This window comes from Theobroma cacao, chromosome 9, assembly GCF_053813885.1.
Source record: "Theobroma cacao isolate CCN51 chromosome 9, ASM5381388v1, whole genome shotgun sequence".
Classification (NCBI taxonomy): domain Eukaryota; kingdom Viridiplantae; phylum Streptophyta; class Magnoliopsida; order Malvales; family Malvaceae; genus Theobroma; species Theobroma cacao.
The window spans coordinates 13,400,653-13,425,482 of NC_142647.1; the positions used below are offsets into that span (position 1 = coordinate 13,400,653).

Genomic DNA, 24,830 nt, shown 5'->3' on the forward strand with positions numbered 1-24,830 from the left:
TTAAGAAGAGAGAAGCAAAAAAAAAAAAAAAAAGGAGAGGTAGCAATGGCAATGGGTAGTTAAAGTGGTGGCTATGCGAGGAGTGATTATGATGATGTTTACTTATTTCCTTCCGCATTCATTTATTAATGTAAGCTTTCCGCCCAACAATCCCCTTCACCTTTTCCTAATATTCCGCACCCAATATAATTAACTTATCATTTACACTTACTTATATTAGCACTATGTTATATATCGGATAAGCTTTGTTTAGGCATGTGTAAAGCCATTTGCATTATTTTTAAACCAAAGAGATTATACATTATTATTCTATATACAAGAGGTGGCAATTGACACTTGGAGTCAAGTTTGGATTAGTTCCTTCTAAATTAAACCATGAAATTTCAAAGTATTTTTAAATTTGGATCACTTCATAATTATATTATACCAGTATCGAATTAAGATTTATGTCGATTTACATTTTGATTGTTTAGATTCAATTTGGATGGAATATATTTTATTTAACCATAAAAGTGTAAAATAATGTTTTATTTAATATATTTACTTCTTTCTTTATAAATATTTAGATTAAAATATTAGAATTTTATATATTTTTAAAATTTTTTAAATAAATTATTATTTTTTATTATATTCAATTAAATCTTTGAACATTATTTTGATTTAGTTAAATTTTTATTTTTGATGAAAAGTTCTTAACATTTATTATTTTTACCACGTTATCTGTGCCACATAAGCATTTACGTAGTAAAATATGAAAATTCATGCTAAGTTGCCAGAAAAGCGTCTAAAGAGCTCTTATTTTAGTATAAAAGATTTTTTTAGTATTTTAACCTGAATTTTCCGTGTTGAATGCATTATTTTTCATGAGAAGAAATATGAAAAAGAAAAAGAAAAGAAAGTATAGAAGCATTATTAATAAAACTTTAATTAATATATGTGGACCCTAATTAATTAATAATTGATAAAAAAAATAGTAAATTAATGAAGTGCTTGAAAGCACCCACTTAAATCTGGCCTATCACACAAAATGCACTGGCTGTAGCGAATGGGGCAGCCCACCTCACCGCTTTTGTCCCTCTGTCTTTTTCCCTCTAACCCAACTACCGATGTCCTCCTTCATTTTTCTTTTTTCTTTCTTTTTTATTTAGAACTATCATCCCTTCTAAAATAATATTAGATCAACCATTACAACTAAAACACGTCAGCTGCAATGTTTAGTGAATTCGACGTGGAGAACTTTCATTGGATAACTAAGGAATACAAGTTGGGTAATAACAACAGCAGATAGAACCTCTTGGTTTTGGAACCAAACACGAGATTAGAGAAAATTGAGAAACAAAATCGAAAAACAAAGAAGAAAGGGAAAAGAAATAAGGAAGGTGAAGACTGCAAAAAGGGTGAAAGAGGAAGGAGGCAAAGGAGAAGAGAAGAGAATCATAAAAATCCCTTCTACGTCTCTTCTCTCTTTCTCTCATTCTTTTGGCTCTCTGTTTTCTTTCTCTCTCTTCCTTCTTTGCTTCTTCTTAGCAAAGAAGAGAAGGGAAGTGAAAAAGAAAGAAAACCCATTCATATTGCAAATCTCTCAATCCCATTTATAATTTATAATTTTTTTTTGTTTCTAAGCTTTTGAAGGGTGGAGAAGATGATGGTTGCAAACAGTTTTGATTTATGGCAAAAAGATGCCTTCTTTTCTGCAGCAGAAGAGGTTCAAGAATCTGCTGATATGTATGTTTTTATTTTTATTTTCCCTTTCATGGGTTTCACCTTTTGGATTCAGATTTCAGTCCTGGGTTTTGGCTGTTTTTTTTAAATGATTGTCTTCATTAATGGTGGGTTGGTTGGTGATATGGGAATTTTTTTGTTTGAAGTGGTTGTGCTTTTTAAATGATTGGTTTAATACTAGAATCTTCATCAGATTGTATGTTTGATTCTTGGTTTTTTAAGGCTTTTTGGAGTTATTTTTGGGTTAGATTTCTAGTTAAGTGCTGTACCTCCTAAATTTTTACAGTTTTTGGATGTGGCCTGTGGGCATGTTTTGATATAAATGCTGAATATGCTTATTTACTTTCTATGTTTTGGGGACATTTTTTCTGATCAGTTACTCTAGAATTTGTTATTTTTCTTATTAGTGACTTTCTTAACCCCCTTTTTTTTTAGCCTCTTTTAATCCTGATGAAGTATAAAAGAAAGAAGACAATGTTTTTTTATTGGTGAAACCGAAAATAAAACTGATTAATGGTTCCATCTTTTCTGTTTTATTTTAAGTTTTAGTAAATAGGAATTAGGAAGATTATATGGATGTACTCTGCAACTTTGATGAAATGCTGGCCTATGGAAGTCATCTTCTGAAAGAAGGAAAGAAGCAAATTTTCCAAGCTTTTGTAATGCTTAACATTATTAATCAACCACGTAATAAGTGTATATAAGAATTTCAGCTTCAAACATTCTTGAGAATAAATATTAGATAAAGATCTTTTACAAGTTAAATCTGGGGTTTTTTTTAGATTATAAGGTATGTTCATGGTTTCTGTTTTCCAGAATGGAATCAGCTTACAGAATGTGGATCAAAGAGAGGAGAGAAGGGCTACAAACAGCAGAATCTGCTGAACTCTGTAGAGAACTGCAAACTGCTTTAGGTACTGCTAAATGGCAGGTATGCTACTTTTTTCTTTCCTTTTTTTTTTTTTTTCTTTTGGTGAAACTGAATTTTGAATACTTAGTTTTTATTGTTTGCTCTTTACTCGCACTTATCACAGTTAGGACATTGGCATTTGCTAGATACCATTACTTTTTATCCATTTCTAGGAAGCTTGAAGAAAAGTAATTTTATTTCAGTTTTAACTTAGTATCTTTAACTTGCTCCAGTTTGTTCAATTCAAATCTAGTGTTTTACAGGCTCATAGAGTAGACTTTATGATTTCCAAGGTCTTAACAAATATTGAAACTGACATTAAGCATTCTCTAATTCTTTCCCTCACCTTTACATGTATTCTTCTCAAATGTAGGACAGAGAAATCACATTTTTTTTACCATTCTGTCTCTTTACTCAACCAATTGCTCATGCTAATAGTTACTCTGTTAAATTGTTCATGTAAATTCAGTTGGAAGAGTTTGAGAGAGCTATAAGGCTGAGCCATGGACATCGTCGTGATGATATTACAGCGACTAGGCACAGACAATTTATTGCTGCCATTGAGATTCAGATTTGCCGTGTAGAAGATGCATTAAAGGAAGCATTTATTGAGGAGGGAAAGCAACCCCTTAGGTGGGTAAATCTGGATGAAGAAGAACGTGATGATTTAGCCATGTTCCTTTCTGGAACCTCTCCAAGCTTGCAACCATCAGCGAAAAACACTCTTTTGGAAAATTGTCATGGGGGAATGGATTCAAATCCTAATTTTAATTCTACTTGCAATGGAAATATGTGTGAAGTGAATATTTTTAAAGATTCTGGTAAGGATGCTGAGTGTGTCATTGATGTAGAAGACGAGGAAAGTTCTGGAAGGACAGACGAGGTAAGTTGTGGACAGGATAGAACAACTGGTACAAGGAGAACATGGAGTTCACCAAATTTTGGTGCATTGAAAATTGTAATTGCTGATAAATATGAAGATAGAAGCCAAATCAGGTCAGGCATTGAGGCCACACCTAAAGAAAAAGGATCCAAGCCTCTCTTCCGTAAGCAAAGGTGTGGGGAACTTCCTCAGGCCAAGGGTGCATTGAGTTTATTCAATCAGGTAAGAATCAGGGGAGGGGCATTATTTACATACTTATATAATCAACATCTTGAGCACAAATGTTAGTTAAGTTCTCAGGGAATCTAATAAAGTTAATGTATTGCAGCTTTTTGGCTGCGTTGGTGGGTTACAGAGACAATTGCATAGTCCAGTGCACTTGCAGTTTAGTTGTTCACTGCAACTTACACTTGCTCTAATGATTGCTATTTTTCTAATTGGTGAGCCCTTTCTCTATTTGAATTTGGGGCTTTAATTTCTAAGTAATCAAGAAATTTGCACTAGTTGAAATAGCATGATTTTGTTTGCTTATAAAGTAAATGTTTACCTCTAAATCACTCTGGGGTTTTACTGACAGATGCTATCTTTGTTTTTTTTTTTTTTTTAAAAAAAAAAACAAATGCAAGAACACCCATTAAAATTTTATGAAGAGAACATATCTTCTATGGCAGCCATGCATTTCTTTTTCCTTTTCTTAATGGGCATTTAAAGCTTCTTTCCTTTCAATTTGGCCCTTCTACATGTAAGAAACCTTAGGTTGATCAATTGGATATCTGTTTTGTTGATCTTGGTTGTTAACTTGTCATTTTACGCAAGTATGAACTAATAACTCAGAGCACTCTCTTAAGATGCAAGTATTTAGCGTTTCATGCTTTTAGCACACTCACAAACTCTGAGGTTCTAGTTTACTAATATTTGCAGACAAATTTGCATTTTAAACAACAAACTACTTGGTATAGTTTATATATGTTATGGATAAAGTCAAGTTGAATTTTTTGGATGTTATTTTTGTCCATTATAGTATCAATATCATCAAGCTGCAGGGATTGGAAATTACTTAATATGATTGATTCTATATCTTGTGTTTGGCTTCTATTTGTAATCTGGCATTTTAATCCAGATAATTTTTTTAATGATCAATAATATCTTTTGGACTATGTTTAGGATCAAGAGTAGTTTATATGCCTTGAAAGTGTCACCAATACTCATTGTAAATTTCATAGGAGCATTTTAAATTTGTCAATTGTCCTAATGAGATAAAAGGTGACATTAATTGATGATTTTGTGCTACTGAATGAATCTTTCTTATGTTCCTTTTCTTTTTTTTTCTTTTAATAATGCACTGCAGTGCCTTTTGTTCTTTATTCAAGTTGACAGCAAGTGGCTGCTAAGTGATGTTGGTCAAGACGAGGTAATGCCTCAGAATACGGCTACTTATTTTTTATCATAGTGTGTAGCAACTCATTTTTCTTTAGGTGCAGTGTAGTCATAGATACTGGACATAAGCCATGTGCCACAATTCAGAACAGCTTTTATCTGTGAATAACTAACAGTGCAACATACCACTCGGAGCTGGAAGAAAAGTATCAATCAAACACAAAATAAATTTTCAATTTCACCCTTTTAGGCATCACGTTTGAGGTTGGGGAACTTTTTGTTGGGTGTGGCAGGGGTGAGGTTTCTAGTTCAAAGGCCTGGTTAATTTTTAATTTGTTTTTTTTTCTTTCTTCAGGTGCTGGAGCTATTTCCTCAGGCTTGGGAATCCCCTATCGGGTGAAGGCTGTGATTCTGAATCTCTTCCCGGTTGTTTTCAAGATCTTGGAGCGGGTGAAACTTCCTCTTCCAATGTCAGAGCTAGGTTGGACGAAAAGTTGGGTGTCATTCTGGATTTCCTTGCCACACAAGCTGTAAATGCATTGATACTCTCTCTCTCTCTCTCTATATATATATATATATATATATGCTTGCAAGAATATTTGTTAGCACAGACAGTCCATTCCCATGTGAGCTAAGCTCAATATAGTTGAAAATTATGACACTAAGAAGGGTTGTCAATTGTAGCATTGTGAGGGGCTTACCCTGCCCTTTGTAAAGGATGCGTTGCCCTTACATTTACTTGGAATTAATTAATATTGAAAAGCTTGCTTCAGTCGTCATTGCTTCTGATTTACTGAAATATATTTGGTGGTGTTATATGTATCAATTCACCAACTTTTTCTGAAAATTTTCAAACGTCCGGTGAGCCAAGTTATGAAATCATTGTCATGACACCCTCAAACCAAGAAATCATTGTCATGACACCCTCCACATGCAGCACAACCAAGAAATGACCAAGAGAGACGTCATGTTAAGTGTCATGAGTCAATTTTGTATACGATCATGATAGGGTGGAACTGTTTAGGAGATGATGTTTTTTGTACTCTTAAAGGAAATGTTCTCTTTTAAACATTATAACAATATTTGGTGACGTATTTAGAAATTCTTGTTAAGCTTTTAAGGGAAAACACTTTGAGGAAGGTACGCCCCCATCCCACGTCTTATAATGGTTATTAGTGACATACTTGAAAAATCTTATTAACTCTTTATAGGGGGTGAGCAATAGGCAGATTGTTGAGTTGTTTCACTGGTAAAGGTATGTTTGTAGCTAATCATTTAAGATTGTCTCTATGACTCGATGTTGACGTATCTTGATCTCTTTGTACTTATCTTGATATTAATAAAACATTTTCTTTATGTGGTTCTAGTAGTTGCGTATATGGCATTCGTTATGTTTTATGATTTTAACGTTGCATTTTCTTAAAACTAATTTGTGGCTATTATTAATGTTTGCTCAGTTATAATCAAGTTATTGACTGTCTTGTATGGAAACATCCATCTAGGTGCTACACAAGTTATTGCCTATTTAAGCGAAGGAGCGTAGTTTGTGATAGTTGGTATTATAACACGGGCGAGATGTGCTAAGTGAAAGAGCAAACACGGTGACCACGCAAAGTGCACTAGAGGACTATCAGGGAATTGTTGAGTTAGAGGTCACAGTAGTCGCAATAAAAACTCAAATGGTCTCGTGTGAGCGGATAGATAGAATTTAAACAGTCTAATGGGAACTGTTCAATATGATAAATACTTTGAGTGATGAGATTAGCGATGCGTTAAACATTCTCCAAGTCGAGTTTGGAGAATTTAAAGTTCAGGTAAATCTCTTGATTATTGCTGCAAGTAATACTATTGTAAACTTAGGAGATTGAGGGAAAATGATTCAAATGTCAAAGCCCAAGCGATACAAAAGGGTTAGGGATGCAAAGAAGTTGGAGAACTTTTTTTTTGACATTGAACAGTACATTCCAGCTGTGCGCACAAAGTTGGAGGAAGACAAGGTGGTAATGGCCGCAATATATCTTGTCAGGAAAGTTATGGTAGTGTTTCAAATTTGTCTATATCGAGTGCCACATCAACACTTGGACAGAACTTAAGTGAGAATTAAGGAATTAGTTTTTCCTTGAGAATGTAGAGTACATAGCTCGGCAAGAGTTGCGAGATTTGACTCAAACCAGGTCAGTATGAGAATTTATGATAAATTTCTCTACTTTAATACTAGATATTAGGGATAATACTAGATATTAGGGACATGAACAAGAAAGATAAGTTATTCTATTTTCTCGAGGGTCTAAAATCATGGGTGAGGACAGAAATGTAGCGACAAAAGGTGCAGGGTGTGACTACAGCGATGGTGGCTATTGAACTTCAGTTGAAGAATTCGAGGAAGAGCCGGCACAAATGGGTTCAATTCGATTCCTTAATGCCTTACAAGCATAACTTGAAAAGATGAAGAAAGAGCCTTAACGAGGTTTCTTGTATGTGGATGTGTTGTTGAATGATAAAAGGATTAAAGCTATACTTGACATGGGGGCCTTCGATACCTTCATCACCTCGAGAGAGTGTTACATCTCATTCTGGGAGGGATCATGATTAGCACATGGACTCACGTGAGTATGGCCCACTAGACCCAAGCAAACCTAAATTGACAAATGCATGGGTTAGTCATCCATCGCATTCACAAAATATAAATTCATCCATAATCAAAATATGCAATAATTCATCAAGGCCACTTTTTTATAGAACTTCTCAACGTAAAGTGTGGTTTTTTATCATATATAGTGTAAATTTCATAAATCATGGGAAAATTGAGACATTCTCAATCCACTTTCACAATACTCACATGCAAGAGCATTTTTTAAAGTCAACCAAAATCATTATCTCAACTAATATCTCGTACCCACACTAGTCCAAAGGCTAGAGTAATCGAGGGAATTGTTCAAAACATTGAAAGGACTTGTCCCCTTTTGTTGAAAACTACTACATAGTAGGATATTTACTTATAGCTAATAGTTTCGAAAACCATTTCCAAAACATCTTCTCATCTACAACCCATTTTTATTTATGGAGAACATGCTCATTAATAATCCATAAAATCATTCAACCACGCTTTCAACTTTACATACTAAAATAGTTTTGAAAGTGGTGTACCCACTTACCTCGAAAAGTCGGCCACTATAACCAATCACAAATCTATTCCAACAATTCCTTCCTTTGGAGTTTTGATCGTTCCTTAACATTAAAAAAATTTCTTATAATCAATAATCAGTCTAAGAATTGAGTTCTAAACATTCTAAGCTCTTTTGAATCTATTTGGATTTTTTAAAACTAATTTTCCAATTTAAGTTCACTATTCTACAAATATCCATGTGCAGAAAATTTATAAACCCATCATCCTTACCTTAGGTGAATTTTGATGCTTAGGAAAAATTATAAAACATTGGATCTTAGCAATCAACAGAAAAATTTGGGCACAAAAACAACATTTTTAGTTATGGAAATCCAAGATTTAATGTTTTCAAAGTTTGAAAATACCATTTTTCTCAAAAAAACCTAAAACCAAGCTCAAAATCATAAAAAAAGGTGATTTGGGCCAAAATTGAGTTGAAAGAGATTAAAAGTTAAGGTTTTACCTTGCAAATGCAGCTACGAGCTACCAACCCTTGAAAAATGTGGTTTATTTTATAAGCTAGGGTGTCAAAATATATTTTTACCCCTTTTATTTTTCTGAAATGGACGAAATGTATTAATATATTTGGCCATTGTATATGGAAAAATTGTATTGATACATTATGAACATGTATCCATACATGACTATATGCATCGATACATTATGAACATGTATCGATACATTTAAAACAGAATGCAGTTTCTGAGATAGATTACCTATAAAACTTATCCAATTTTTTTACATTAAATACATTTAAATAAATGTTCTCATTTTTACTTTTTTCCTTTTTACTCCCATATATTTAAGATATTTAATGTAAATAAGTAAACAACCACCCATTTGGATTCAATAAAAATATAAAAAAAAATCAAAATCTAAAAGAATCAAAATCTAAATTGTGGTTTCAAGAACAAAATTGAAAAAATTTGATTGAAATTAAATTTGTAGCTCTCATTTACCATAGCAAACGTACTCCAAAAATTATAATAAAAATTATGAAAAAAATCATTTTTGGTCATTTAAATGCCAAGGGAATCATTACCACAATATTTTATTTTTAAAATATTATTTTACAAAAATAACGTATTTTAACCTTTTCCAGACTTAAAAAAATTTTTACTTCTAAAGTAATAGGTAACCAAAGTGTCAATGAATTCTTTTTAAAGGTTAAAACTAAGTTTGATATTCAAAACATGTATTCTATATGCTCAGCTAAGGATTTCCTAGCTTATCATCATACATAAAAGGTGGGATTTCACATTCTACCATTTTATGAAAATTAGTCCTTGAATTTAAATAGCATACTAACTTTTGCTAAATAGATGTGGGTATTTCATGTGCATGTCATTCTTGGCTTCCCAAGTTACCTCCTTGCTTAAATGGTTGCACCATTGCACCTTAACCAAAGCTACCTCCTTGGAGCATAACTTCCTCATTTGCTTATCCAAAATAACTACTGGTATCTTTTCATAGCTCAAATAATTTTTCAACTACAAAGACTCATGCTGAATCACGTGGGAGGGATTTGGTTGATACTTTCGTAGTATCGAAACATGAAATATCGAGTGGACACTAGCAAGATCTAATGGAAGTGCTAATCGATAAGCCACCACGCTAACCCTTTTAAGAATCTTAAATGGCCCAATATACCTTGGGCTCATCTTGCCTTTCTTGCCAAACCTTATAACATCCTTGGTTGGCGAAACCCTCAAGAATACATGATCACTAATCTCGAACTCTAATTCTTGACGTCTATGGTTGACATAAGACTTTTGATGACTTTATGCCGATAATATTCTCTCTCTAATCAACTGTTTCTTATCGATGGTCTCTTGAACTATTTCTGATCCTAGTAGTTCCCTTTCACCAACCTCAAACCAATATACGGGTTATCTACATCTCCACTCGTACAAAGCATAATAAGGCACCATTTGAATACTAGATTGAAAACTGTTATTATAAGCAAACTCAACTAATGGCAAGTGTTGGTCCCAAACAACCCTAAAGTCTACGATACAAGCTTTCAACATATCCTCTAGTGTCTAAATAGTCTTCCCAAACTATCCATCTGCTTGTGGGTGGAAAGTAGTGCTGAAATTCAACTTTGTTCCTAAAACCTCTTGAACTTTCCCCCAAAATCCACTTGTAAATTTTGTGTCCCAATCTGACATTACAGTAACTAGGACTTTATACAATCACACTATCTCATCAATGTATAGCCTAGTATATTGTGTTGTCCTATAAATGGTCTTTACTAATAGAAAATGTGTGGACTTAGTCAAACCTATCTACAATCACCCGAATAAAGTCACACCTTTTACTCGTTCGGGATAGTACAATCACAAAATCCATATAGATATGTTCCCACTTCCACTCTAGAACATGTAAAGGCTGTAATAATCCGGTAAGCCTTTGATGCTCTGCCTTAACCTTTTGGCACACTAAAAACTTGGCCACATACTCGACCACAGCTTTGTTAAAACTTTCCCACTAGTACATCTCCCTTAAGTCATGGTACATTTTGGTGGTGCTTTGATGAACAACATAAGCTACCACGTGGGCCACTTGTAGAATCTCTTGTCTCAAATCATCAATATCCGGGACATACACTTTAGATCCATATCTAAGTAATTCATCAGTGCATTTGGTGAACACCTAACCCTTCATCCCATGAGGATTCTCTAAAGCTTTTGCCACAAAATCATCATTGCCTTGGGCTTCCTTGATATGATCTATCAACATTGATCTCACTTTAACATGGGCTAACAAAGGCTCAGTATCATCAACCTCAAATCAAATGCCCATATCGCTTAACTCATGCATACTTTGCACTAATGATCTTCTCTCAGTTGAGATGTGGGCTAAACTCTCCATAGAATTTCGACTTAAGGCATTCTCCACCACATTGGCTTTGCCAAGATGATACAATATCGTGCAGTCATAATCCTTAAGCAACTCCATCCATCAACATTGCCTAACGTTGAGATCTTTTTGCTCAATGATGTACTTGAAACTTTTATGATCCGTATAAATCTCACAAGTCTCACCATACAGATAGTGCCTCCAAATATTCTGGGCAAAAACTATAGCTGCCATTTTCAAATCATGTGTAGGGTAATTTTGCTCATGCTTCTTAAGCTGTCTAGATGCATATGCAATCACATTACCATGTTGCATCAAAACACACCCAAGTTTTACTCATGATGCGTCGCAATAAATTGTGTAACCCCTTGTATTGCAAGGTAAACTTAACATCAGGGCTGTGGTAAGACAAAACTTGAGCTTCTCAAAGCAATCTTCACATGCATTGAACTATATGATCTTAACATCTTTTTGTGTTAACCTAGTCATAGGAGCAACGATCTTGGAAAAATTCTTAACAAACCTCCTATAATATTCAGCCAACCTCAAGAAACTCCATATCTCAATGACTGAAGTAGGCCTTGGCCATTTCTCCACGGACTCAATCTTTTTTGGGTTTACCATCACAGCATCCTTAGATACTATGTGACCTAAGAAGCCAACACTTTTCAATCAAAATTCACATTTGGAGAAATTGGCATACAATTGATGCTCCCTAAAAGTCTGTAGCACAATCCTCAAGTGTTGCTCGTGTTCCTCTTGACTCTTTGAGTATACTAAGATATCATTAATGAATATGACCACAAACTTATCCAAGTATGGTTTCAACACTCTATTCATCATATATATAAAAGCTGAAGAGGCATTAGTCAAACCATATGACATAACTAAAAACTCATAATGACCATACCTTATGCGAAAAGTAGTCTTGGGTATGTTGACATTTCTAATCCTCAACTGGTGTTACCCTAATTGCAGATCAATTTGAGAAAAACACTTGGTCCCTTGTAACTGATAGAACAAGTCATCAATATGTGAGAGAGGGTAGTTGTTCTTGATGGTCGCTTTGTTCAACTACCTATAGTCGATACAAAGTCTCATTGATCCATTTTCTTGTTCACAAATAATACTGGTGCACCCCATGGTGAGACACTAAGGCATATGAAACCCTTGTCCAACAAATCCTCTAATTGGTCTTTAAGCTCTTAAAGTTCTATTGGTGCCATTCGGTATGTTGGGATAGATATTGGATTAGTGTCCTGCACCAAGTCAATACAAAACTCTATTTCCTCTTTTGGAGGTAATCCAAGTAACTCTTACAAAAACACATCAACATACTCTCTTACAATTGGCACATCTGTCATGTTACCCACATCCGTCTGGGTGTCCAAAACTATTGCGAAAAACCCTAGGCATCTGTGTCTCATGAATCTACTAGCGGTCATGACAGACACCATACTACAATTTCCCTGAATATAGAATGACGTTCCTCCAAGATACTCAAACTTTACCCTTTTATGGTGACAATCCACATTAGCATAATTGGTCCGTAACCAATCTATCCCAAGAATCACACCAAACTCTAGCATATCCATCAATACTAAATTAACTTGAGTGTCCTTCTTAACTCGAACCACACAAGCTCTATATTCATACCTCACCACAAGCACCTCTCTCAAGGGTGTGGAAACTATTAAATCTTGCTCCTTCTTGGAGTGCTTTATACCCAACTTACATGCAAAGTATGGGGTAACCAATGAATGCATGGCACCAGGATCATACAACACACGTGTATTAATAGAATATATAGGTAGAATACTTGAGACAACTGAATTGGATGCCTATGCATCCTGTGGGGTCAATGTATAAACTCTGACCTACCTTCAACTAGCTATACCCTGAGCTTTAGATCCAGATGCTTTACCTTGAGTGGTGTTAACAACAACCCTACCCCTAGCTCTTCTAGCCTCTCTAATCGGTTGTGCGACAATAAAAGTAGGCGCTATAGTTGGCTAAGTAAGTCTATCTAATTGTCGACCCTCAAAACAGTTTTTTATCACATGTCTAAGCAAACCATAACCATAACAAGATATGGTACCTTTTCGACATTGACCTAAGTGCCTCTTATTACAAGTAGAGCACAATGAAGGGGATTGACGATTCTGCCTTAAACTATACTATCTGGGTGGCCTACCATCCTTCTTGTCATGTTTATCATCACCACTACCAGAACTATTCCCTGACGAAAAAACTGAGTATCTCAAAGTTATCTTGTGGAAGAGGATCCCCCACTACCCTTAGAATCTTTATAACTCTCAATCTTGGCGTTCTTAGACTTATCTCAAGTTTCTCTAGTCTTAGCAGTCTTCATCTTTATCCTTTGAGCATAGTCCACAGTTAAGGCATTAGAGTCAAACTCTCAAGAAGCGACTCCCTTAAACAAAAGCTCCACTAATCCATCCATAAATCTTCTAATCTTTATCACTTCTATGGAGACAAGATATGGTGCATATCGAGCCAGCTAAGTAAACTTAACATTATACTCCGCCATTGTCATCCTCAAAGTCTACACCAAAGACTCAAACTCTTGGGCTTCAACATGTCGTACACTAGGGGAAAAAATTGATTTAGAAATGCAATACTGAACTCATCCAAAGTAAGTGGAGCAGCACCCCTTAGTCTACTCCTACGTAAAAATGCATCTTCCAATCAAAATCTAGCTAATTCCACAACTCTAGTACTAGGACATCTTGTAGCAACATAGATCTTGTCTATACCATCCAAAAATGCCAGGGTTTGTGATTCTCGTAGTTTTTGTTACTTGGATAAATTGGACAATTAACTTGATGAGCTTAGGAAATGTAAAGACGAGCCAAAGAACCTTGATTTCATCCTTGAGAATTCATAATTATAGATCATGGAGGTTGTCAAAAGGAATTGGGGTGGAATCAGGCTTAAAAGGGATAATTTTTACAAGTTTAGACCTAAAAAGTCAACCATAGATCATAAAGGGTCAACCCTGAAAAGTAAAAATAGGTGAAGTGAAAGCATTTTGGTTTAGGGTCTACCCTAGACCCTTTGTAGTCGACCTAGAGCCCGAACAGCTTAAATAGGCTTAAAAGCCTTAAAACTCGAGACTCACTCTTTTATTTCATTTCTTTTTGTTCTTCCACCTATTTTCTCTCAAACTTCACACCCTTCAAGACCCACTAAATGTCATTATCAACCCTTGGATTCTAAGTATTAAGGGTAAGGATTTTTACTCCTAAAATTTAGTTTTTTTGATTTTATATCTTTCTTTAAAAACTAGAAACTTTTTCGAAGTTTTCAAGATCTGGCTAGATCTCTTCAGTAGAAGCTCACCAAGGAGGAAATATAAGTAAAGTGAGTTGTTTACTTAATGGGTAAGAGGTTTGGATGAAAGATTAATGGAAGTTATTGGAAATAAGTGAAGATTAAATAGAGTTAAAAATGGATATTCAATATATTCCAAAATTGTTATAGGTTTTTGAGAATATTGATGATTTAACATCATTTTTAGGTGTTATTGAAGTAGTTTGAGTTGTTGAAAAAGTCGAGCTTTCGACGAATGGTGCTAAGAGGAAAAGCCACGTTTCGAGAAGTGGGTCGATAGGGCATTTTTATTTATTTTGACATAATAAAGCATGCCTATTCTAAACCCTAACAGTAAAATGTATTTTGATGAACTTTATGATGTGGATAATGGTTTCGAGTTTATTTTATGAAATATATGTATACTATGTAAATATGTTATTATGTATTTAGTTTTGAGCATGGGAATAAGCCTTTCAAATGTTTGATGTCTTAAAAATTGATATTTGTCTATGGTTATTTCAATGATTGATGACTTGATTGAGTTTTTGTTTTGATCTTTGGTTTTGTCTCAAACTCCTTTGATTAATGATTGGTTAGAAATGGACTTTGGATACTTGACTTCATTTTGTTTCAAACCTTTTGATCTTTGGATGGTGAATGAATTCACCTTTTTATTTGGAAGCATAATACAAAAATGTTTTAGTGGAGTGTACTTGAGTTATGGACCTATAGCTAGTGATAATAGCCACTAACCATTGTGCACAATGCTTAACTTTGATTGTGTAACTAACGGTATCTTACCCCTTTGATTTGGTTTCATTTGGTGGTTGATACAATCCTACCTCTTTTGATATACGGTAGATGACTACCATGTATTTGACCACTTTGGAGCTATGGCACACTTTGATTTGATTGTCCATGCTATCTAGTGCTCCACGGTCTATTTGAAATGGTATTTAACACTATGGAATTGGGATTCAATTTTTGTTTCGATTTTATACTTTGAAATTGATATTGTTTTGACTTTGAACTTTGGATTCGGTATTTGTTTAGACTCTAGTCTTTGGATTTGGCAATTGTTTCGACATTGGTGCTCGAGTTTGCTATTTGTTTTGACTCTAGCATTTGGATTTGGTATTCATCTTGACCTTGATCTTTAGATTGGATATTTGTCTTGACTTTGGTGTTTAAACTTGATTTATTCAATTTAGCACGAACTATGTTATTTTTGAAATTCAATAGTTCTCTTTAAGGGTTTTCTAAAAGTATTGACATTATTTCAATGTTGAAACTAAACCTTTGTTTTCCTCAAAATCTCCTACAAAAGCTTTTAAACTCAATATGTATAAATTGTTTTCCTAGAGATACTTGAATGTTTTACAAACTATTATTCTCATTTCAAAGTCTTATGAATGGGTTTTCAACAAAACCTTACAAAATCATTTTAAATGAGTTTGTATCTATCGAGATGATGATTTGAGATCTCTTGGATAATTGATCATACTTGACACATATAACTCGCACCTCGAGATGTTTGATTTTGCTCGAGATTCAATTCGCAAACTCTTTGGATATTTGTTATGGTTGAAAGGCAAACGCTGATATTGCTTGAAATGGATTACTTGTATAATTTTTAAAAGTATCTTTGATAAACACTCTCTCGTTTCGCTTGTTCCCTTTCCTTGTATTTATATACGCTGTTATTTATAACTCACACATTTAAGATGCATTTGTTTTTACAGATCAGTAGTAGCTTAGCTCATTGTTCCTTAAGAAGAGCCAATACTTTAGTTAGTCTTAAGTAAGTGAGCATATGACATTCAATAGGTGTTAGCCTTTTCGTTTCTAAGTTGTACTCCACTGGTCCTATTTGGTTTGGTCATCTATGTTTGACTATTATGGATAAGACTATGTTTATGTCTTGTATTAATGACATGTATTTGAGATATGCCATGGAATGGCTACAATTATATTTGCCATAAAATAGCCCATACTTGTTGTTTAGATATGTATTGTTTTTGCATTTTGAGCATGTGCAGACTAATATGACATATTCCAATGTGATATAATATGTTCATGCACGTTTGATATACGGTTCTATGGTGATGAGTCGCATGAGGTAATTCCGAGTATTTGATTTATTTGTTCATCTTAGGCTTGCATGGGTTAAGAAGGTTACTCCCATCGATACCCTTGAGCCATTCATGGTCCTCGGATTTGGGTTGTGACAAAGTTGGTATCAGGCCCATAAGTTTGTCTAAGCCCTAGGCATTTTGTTTTGAGTCAGCGGAGTTGAGTTTTTGTGTTGTGTCTTGTTTTCTGTTTGTGAACTACAGCACAACCAGCAAACGGGAGACTACATGGATTCCCTTATTTGTTTATAATCTACTTCTTTGTTCACCCTATTGAGTTCATTGTTTACTCTTGTCCAGGTTAATATGCCATCTACGACACGAGCTACGACTAGGGGCACAGTAGAGTGGGGTGCTCCTATTGATGTGTCTACGAAACCACAAACTTTCACTATTAAAAGGCGTGCTAGGCATGTCATGACCACTAGATTTGTTAGCGATGAGCTGCCTATGGCTGTTAATGATGAGACACCCATGGAAAAGCCCATTGATGCTTAGTATTAGAATGTGAGAGATGAGGTGCCCATTGGGGAGCCAACCTTAACAAATGTGGTAGCTAATTTGTAAGGGGGTTAATAGGGTCATGAAAATGATGGCCACTCGTTTGGATGACCTTCAGCGACAAGTCGAGGGTCGATAGCCATCGCATGCTATGCACAACTCTCAGGGTCTAGATGATTGACAATAGCCTGAATCTACTAGAGGGCCTATTGAGGTTTCATTACCAAATTTTCTTAAGATGAAACCACCCTCATTTTCTAGTTCTGATATAATAGAGGACCTTCAAATTTTCTTGGATGAGATAAAGAAAATCTTCTGCATTGCTTTGGGATGTTCTAGTGTGCGTTAAGTGAAGTTAGCTGCTTTTAAGCTTAAGGTTATGGCTTATCAGTGGTATTAGTCTTTACGTAGAGGTAGATAAGCTGGCACTAACCCATTGACTTTGGAGAAATTTACGATGGCCTTTTTGAGTTGATTTTCATTGTCGAATTATCCATGCAAGTGCACTTATCGTTAAATAAGAAATATAGTGAAAAGTAAAGTGTCAATCCCATAGAGAATTGAATTAATTTTACTATTAACTACTAAAATTAACACACCTTAATCTTATTCAAACAACCAAATTTAAATTATTAAAAAGTAAAATTAAATCTAACAAACTAAAACTAAAACTAATCTAAAATTAATCAGCAAATTTGTTTTAAAAACTCAATCAACTATTAGACTTAAGATTATGATATCTTTTAATACTTCATCTGAATATTGTATCTTTCTTTTAACTTACTTCAATGGATTAAGTAGCTAACTTAAAATCCTAATTTATTTACAAATCTCTATCGGGTTTCTCAAAAAAATATCTCTCCCAATTAACTTACTATATGTCTATGCAAATTAAATTGAAAAAAGATTCATTAAGTTCATACTTTAATCTTGGCTATGTATGGCTTATAGGTGTAAGTCTACCCTTTATGCAAATCAAACCACTTAATCAATTAAGTGCATTCGATCATACTTTATTTTATTCAAGGTCTAACTTAAATTTCCTTCGTCATGATTTAACTTAGGTTTCAAATTCAATCTAATTGGTGATCAAGCAATTAAAAGCATTAAGAACAGAATAAAATAAACAACTTAAAACCATTAAAATATAAGCAAAAGAGAGATAAATAATTTAAACTAAATATTTAGTTCAATCATAATGTTAGATAACTAAATTAGTTTTTCATAATGTCAAGAATCATCATCAAATAAAGTTTAAAAATTGAAACCAAACCAAGAAAATAAAGAATAAAGAAACTCCAAAAGTTGAAATTTTGATCTCCAAGTCTTCTTGAATCCTTCAATTTCTTCTTAGCTCCAATGAGACTTTTCTTCAATGATTTTGTGGCTAAATCTTAGCTCTAAATCTTGTGTTTTTCGTCCCTCCAAAAGTCCTTTAAAAAGTAGTTTTAATAAGGTTTTGAAGTTGGGCCAAGTTGAGTGAAGAAAGACGTCAATTCTAACAAGGATTTTCTCACCAGACTACGTGAGCTGCGGCCTCGACCATTGAATTTACAAAAATCATGATTTAATTTTTCTCTCAATGACTGCTACAATACTTCAACTTTGACAAGGTTTTTGACCACTTTAAAGGCCGAACTGGCAAATAAACATGAAAGTTGTAGATTTTTCGCTTAGCTTTCCAATGGTCTAAGAATCATCTCATTTAGAGCTTTGTAGAGAAAGTTATGGTCAAAATACTGAGACATATGTAGTGAAGATCTGCGTCTTAAAATTTCTCTCTTTTTTCCATTAAAAGACCTTCTTCAATAGACACCTGCAAAGGCACAAATAAATCAATAACAACTTATCTTAGGCACATAACCATCAATTTAAATACAAGATTAACTAAGATTAGATTGACTTACCTAATTAACTAACTTAAAATAATTAAATAAAACCTACTTAATTTCTATGCATTACTACAAGAACTAAGTCAATTTACTATCAAAATTAAGGCCAAATAACTTTATATCATAGAGTTACCACATCCCCAAACTTAAGATTTTACTAGTCCTCAAGCAAAACATAAAAAAGAAACTAACTTAAGTAAAACAATTTTAATGGTGAAAACAAAATAAATAAAGCAACTACTAGAGATAAAGTGCACCAACTTCAATGATCTCCCATAATTTTCTCGAAAGTATGTCTATCAATCTCTAACTTAAGGAAAAATATAGGCATCATTCAAGTTTCAATCCAATGCAAGCACATTCTCGAATGAATTTTCGTGTGTGTGTGTGGAATCTTTTACCAAGGATATCATGCCATGCAAATAAGTTTATGCCAATGCAAAATTTCAAATTAGTATTAGAACTCCATAAGTTTACCCTTCATCTCTCTCTCCACTAATGTAGACTAATACTAAGTCAAGGATCAATAGGTCTTTATTAAACTTGCAATATATGGCTAGGGTCAAGGTAGAGTAAAGGATAATAAATTGGCTCAATTCACCCTAAGCACATAATCATTCTAAGACATATATATTCATTCTATTTTCTTTCTCTAACTCTTTTTCCTTCTCTTTGAAATTTTCTTAAACTCTTTATTCTACTTTTTTTCTTCTTTTTTTTTTCCTTTTTTTTTCACAATTTCACACCCTCAAACTTATTTCTTTATATTATAAGTAGTAGGGTGATTTTTAATAGTTTGAACTTTTTTACATCAACATCATTTTTCTATCATATGCATTTAGCTCAATACGTATATACTAAAATAAAATACATGCTTAGGAGTGAAGGTTGCAAAATTAGAAATTTTATTTTAAGGCTAGGCTTATTATTATGTGGTTAAACAAAGAAAAGGGAAATTAGGCTCAAAGGGGTATACTAGGGATAAAACTTAACACAATTATCTTGAAAGGCTCAAATGGTTCAAAAATGGCCTAAATCATGTTCCTAACTAAGTATTGCCTAAGATTTCGCCTTAAGAAAGAATCAAGCAAATTTTAAAATTCATGACATAATCTAAATTTTATACCAATATAAACTTTTTCTAAATATTCACAATAATTCAAAGCAAAAGATAAAATGCTCAAAATTGTGAAAATCACATCCTAACAATGATGCTAAATAAAAGAATTTAGCATGAACCAAACAATATCCATATTTAGCAAGAGCTAAAGATACAAGACAATTAAGGTCTTATCATTGGATAAGGAAATAATCAAAAAATATGGCATAATTCTACTTTAGATTCCTAAAAATTCAAGCAAACATAAAAATTAAATGATCAACTAATCCTAATTACTTAAAATCTGAATAAGCATGCAAATAAAATAAAATCCTAAGTCTAAATAAGCATGCAAATGAAATAAAATCCTAAGTTCCCATAGAATATCCATCTTCAGAAAAATAAATTAAGGCCGCCCCCCTAAAACTTAAACTAAATATTGTCCTCAATGTTAGAAAAAAATAAAGATAAATAATACTCTCCTGGTAATTGGATGAATCTAGAGAAGCTTCAGTCTTCCTCCTCTTCCTTATCGTCATCTTCCTCATTGTCATTTGTGGAAGGATTTTTTTTGAAATAAATAAATAAATATATAGAGATTAATGTAAAAATATAAATAAAATAAAAATAACTGAAAATAAAAAATAAGAGTTTCGAAAGCTTGAGTTGCCACTTTAAAGCACTTCTTTAGAGTCACTAGCTTGACTATGGCAACCATTTCTGCACTACTTTACAAGGCTTAAGACATTCTTTATTGACCTTGATTGCTTGGGTAAACCCACTATAAATCTCAACAACATCATAAGGATGAACTTTTACCACCTTGAAGGTTTTCCACCAATGTGGTTTAAGATTTCATGGCAAAAGATGGAGTTGTGAATCAAAAAATACTACTTGCTGTCCAACCACAAAATAAAGATAACTAGAAGGTGATGGTGGTTTTGTCTTAAGAATAGGCACTTGCTTTATTGAAGGTGGTGGAATAGACTTACTTTTACCTTCATTAACTAAATCCACTTTATAACAACTATCTATATAGGGATAGTTAGTTGCATTGAACAAATTAAATGCTACTTTCTCCTCTCCAACTTTGAAAGTTATTTTGCCATTCTTCACATCAATACTTGCTCTAGTTGTAGCTAAGAATGGTCTTCCTAAAATAAGAGGAATTTGAATATCATCTTCAGTTTCAAGCACAATGAAGTCTACTGGAATATACAACTTCCTAACTTTAACCAAGGCATCTTCTATAATCCCAACAAGGTACCTGATTGTTCTGTTTGCTAATTGCAAAGAAGCTGTAGTAGGTTGTATCTTATTAAGTCCAAGGTTCCTAGCAATAGACAAAGGCATTATTGAAACACTAACACCTAAATCACATAAAGCTTTAGAAATTTTAAACCTACCAATAGTGCAAGGAATAGAAAAACTCCTTAGATCCTTAAGCTTTGGTGGAAGCTTATTTCAGATTATAGCATTGCACTCTTCAGTAAAAGAAACTGTCTTAAAGTGTTCCAATTTCTTCTTTTTTATCAGAATGTCTTTCAAAAATTTAACATAATTTGGCGTTTGTTCTAAAACTTTAGCAAAGGGAATATTAGTGTGCAGCTTTTTAAATACCTCAAGAAATCTTTAGAATTGTTTGCCAAGCTTTTGTTTCTAAAAAAGTTGGTGGGGGTGGTTGTGAAGGCTTAAATTTTAAATTTTCTACACTTAATTTTTCATTAAAATTTTCAACCACAACATATTTTCAGCATCTTTCTCAATTTTTTTAATATCTTTTTCAGCAAGTTTAACCAAATTTTTAGAATTTAAATTTGTACCACTTAGCTTTTTTCCACTTTTGAGTGTGAGTACATTGCAATGCTCTTGTCCTTCTTTTTTGGGATTAGGTTCAGTATCACTCGGTAAAGCTCTTCGAGGCTTGTTATTGATGGCACTGGCAAGTTAACCCACTTAAGTCTCAAGATTTTAGAGTGATGCCGCATAACTTTAAATGAGAGAATCAATCTTTACCATGTATTGCATTAACATCTCTTCCATTGTTGGCTTTTTCTCTAACTTAGGAGCTTGAGGTTGTTGTGGAAATCTCAGAGGAAATTTTGGCTTAAGAGCTGATGAAGATACTTAGTTGTTGTTCCTAGATGAATTAGGATGATTTCTCCACCCCACATTATATGTGTTGGAAAAAGGATTATTTTGTGCCTACCTATTTCAAACATAATGCACTGTTTTAGTGTAAATAGGACAATGGCCACTGGAATGTCTTTCCCCACATAAATCACAAGTCACAAAAAGGCTCTGAATTGCATTAAAACTTAAACTATCAATTTTCTTGGTGAGAGACGCCAATTGTGCTGTCAAAGCATTAATTGCATCAATCTCATGGATATTAGCGATTTTTCTTGCCCCCAATATTTCAAATAGGCATTGGTAATTGCTTAAAGTCATCTCTTTTAGCAAATTATAGGCCTCATCAATGGATTTACTCATAAGTGCACCTCCAACTGCAGCATCAATTGTGGTTCTAATTGGTCCTAGCAAACCATTATAAAAAGTTTGAACTTGCACCCACTTAGGTAACCCATGGTGAGGAGACGTTCTTAACAAATCCTTGTACCTCTCCTAAGCCTCATACAATGATTCAAAATCAAATTGCACAAAAGAGGTGGTGTCATTACACATCTTTGTAGTTTTAGCAGGTGGAAAGAATTTTGCTAACATAATTTACATTATAAGCCTATTCTTATTCAAGTGGTATGTGGCATTGACATCACATACAAATCAAGATACATACAACATGTAGCCATTCATAACTCATCTAATATGTGGAATTCATCATCACATAATCATAGCAATCATAGCATGCTCCAAACATTTCATTCACATCTCATAGAAATGGTGGATTGGTATAAAACACTTGAAAGGACTTGTCCCTTATTTTTGAAAACTATTACATAATAGGATATTTACATATACATAATACATTGAAAAGCCTTTCAAAAACTTGGGTTCAATCATAACTTATTTACATTGCTAAAATAGATTTGGAGGAACAAATTCATCACCAAATCATTCAAAACATGCTTTCACTTTACAAACTAAAATAGTTTCGAAAATGGTGTATCCATTCACCTTGAATAGTCGACCTCTATCAACATGCACAACTATACTCTGGCAAATTCCTTGGAGTTTCGATCATTCCTAGACATTCAATAATCTTTGTGATCGATAATCAGTCTAGGAATCAAGTACAAAGCATTCTAAGCTCTTTTGAATCTATTCGAATTCAACTCAATCTAATTTTCTAGCTTTAGTTCATTGTTCTACAAATACCCATGTACTAGCAATCCATAAACTCATCATTCTTACCTTAGGTGAGCTCTAATCAATGAGGAAAACCCATTAAATCCTTTAGTTTGATGTAACCAATAAATTTGGAACAATAAAGGACATTGCCAGAGCTAGAAATCCATGATTTAAAGATTCAAAAAGTATAAAAAACAACACCTTTGCTTCTAAAATTAAAATCCAAGCTTTTATCTTCCAAAATGAGGATTTAGGAGGAAAAATGTGTTGAGAGAGCTTAGAGTTGAGAGAAAACTGACGGAAAATGGTTGGGAATAAAAAACCCTTGTTGAATGGATTATATTTATACTTTGAAGTGTGAAAATACCCTTTTGCCTTTTTTTTTTATTTTTCAGAAATCAATGCTATGTATCGATATATTTGGCAAGGTATCAATACTTGTGAGCTTTATTCTTGTATTGACATGATAAAATTGATTGAATTTAATGAGCTTTGAAATGAATGAAAGATATTTTTAATATGAAGAAATCCTCAAAAAATTGTTAAAGATGAACTTAAAAAAAGAAAGATATATTGAAATGCTTTGACTGTTTGAACATGTTTTCAATATGAATGCTCATTCTCTTAGACTTAAAAAAATATCTCTTTATTTTCTCAAAAATCTCTTGTTTTCAAAATTCAGTATGCCAACCTAAAAATTAAGTTCTCAAAAGAAATTACTTGATTTTTTAAATGAAAAGAAAGCAAAATCTATTTTTTTAATTATAGGAAGAATCGATTCTAGAAAAGAAGAAGTCAATTCTCAAGCAAAGATAAAAGCTCAAGAATTGATTCTGAGAAAAAAAGAAGTAGGTTCTTGTAACATAGTAGCTTCAGGATTTGTGAAGAGCCCACACCTCAAAGACCAAAATTCAATTCTAGAGAGACAGAATGCAGAAAAAGTAAAGAAAAGAAGAAAGAACCAATTCTACACGGAGAAGATGTTGATTCTTGTAACACCAAAAGTACAACTTAGAAACTTGATGACCAACAAAAACATGGCATAACTAGACAAAAGTGGAGTGGCAAAAATTATGCTTAAATTTAAATTCTGGCACTATGCTACAATGAAAAACCTACACCTTGAGGCAAAAGAATCAATTCTCCAAGATTACGAAGGTGTCACCTTTAAACCTAATTGTAGAATAACTAACTCCTCAAAATAGAAGAATCGATTCTATAGAGACAAAAAGCTACAGACTTTGTGAAGAACCAACAACTCAACAATAAAGAATCGATTCTATAGATGTGATAGAATTTTGCAAGTTAGCTAGAACATACAAGAAATGATTCAAATTTCACTCCAACGAGTAAAAAATCACAAAGGCTATAAATATCAATCTTAAGGACTTTAAAGGAAAAAGAGAAGAGGATTTTGAAAGATTTTGAATCATCCTTGATGAAAAAAGAAGTGAAAAAAAAAAAAAGAAAAAGCTATGAGTAAAAAGTTCCCACATTTAAGCAAGCAAAGAACCTAAAGATCACATTTTGATTCTTCAAGTTATCCTTCTCAAGCTTAAACCTTCTTTGATCATCCACATCATTGTAAAAGCTCTCTCCTTTTTGATCTTAAACTTCTTTATCTACCTTTCTAGAGGTTTT

The 24,830-nt window shown here is 33.4% G+C and overlaps 2 protein-coding genes across 4 annotated transcripts; one reads left to right on the forward strand and one right to left on the reverse strand.

The window, feature by feature from the left end:
* The first annotated feature begins 1,337 nt into the window (after positions 1–1,337).
* LOC18589312 (uncharacterized) lies at positions 1,338–5,671 on the forward strand. Of its 3 annotated transcripts, XM_007014216.3 has the most exons (6): positions 1,342–1,725; positions 2,539–2,653; positions 3,102–3,737; positions 3,844–3,955; positions 4,864–4,926; positions 5,248–5,671. In XM_007014216.3, the coding sequence occupies exons 1-5, from the start codon at positions 1,643–1,645 to the stop codon at positions 4,887–4,889; spliced, it is 972 nt and encodes a 323-aa protein (XP_007014278.3). In that variant the 5' UTR covers positions 1,342–1,642; the 3' UTR covers positions 4,890–4,926; positions 5,248–5,671. The 3 variants fall into 3 exon arrangements, with proteins under 3 accessions (XP_017982457.2, XP_007014279.3, XP_007014278.3); XM_018126968.2 differs by lacking the exon at positions 3,844–3,955 and having other exon boundaries at positions 1,338–1,725; XM_007014217.3 differs by lacking the exon at positions 4,864–4,926 and having other exon boundaries at positions 1,341–1,725.
* A 15,064-nt stretch (positions 5,672–20,735) lies between these two features.
* LOC108663240 (uncharacterized) lies at positions 20,736–21,233 on the reverse strand. The gene has a single exon (XM_018126825.2). The coding sequence runs from the start codon at positions 21,231–21,233 to the stop codon at positions 20,736–20,738; it is 498 nt and encodes a 165-aa protein (XP_017982314.2).
* Between the last annotated feature and the right edge of the window lie 3,597 nt (positions 21,234–24,830).

Excerpts from the sequence above, each read along its gene's own strand:
- LOC108663240 (XM_018126825.2), bottom strand. The coding sequence starts at position 21,233 with ATGCCTTTGTCTATTGCTAGGAACCTTGGACTTAATAAGATACAACCT.
- LOC18589312 (XM_007014217.3), top strand. The coding sequence starts at position 1,643 with ATGATGGTTGCAAACAGTTTTGATTTATGGCAAAAAGATGCCTTCTTT. Across the intron at positions 2,654-3,101 it reads TAGGTACTGCTAAATGGCAG|TTGGAAGAGTTTGAGAGAGC; the intron begins GTATGCTACTTT and ends ATGTAAATTCAG. Across the intron at positions 3,738-3,843 it reads CATTGAGTTTATTCAATCAG|CTTTTTGGCTGCGTTGGTGG; the intron begins GTAAGAATCAGG and ends AATGTATTGCAG.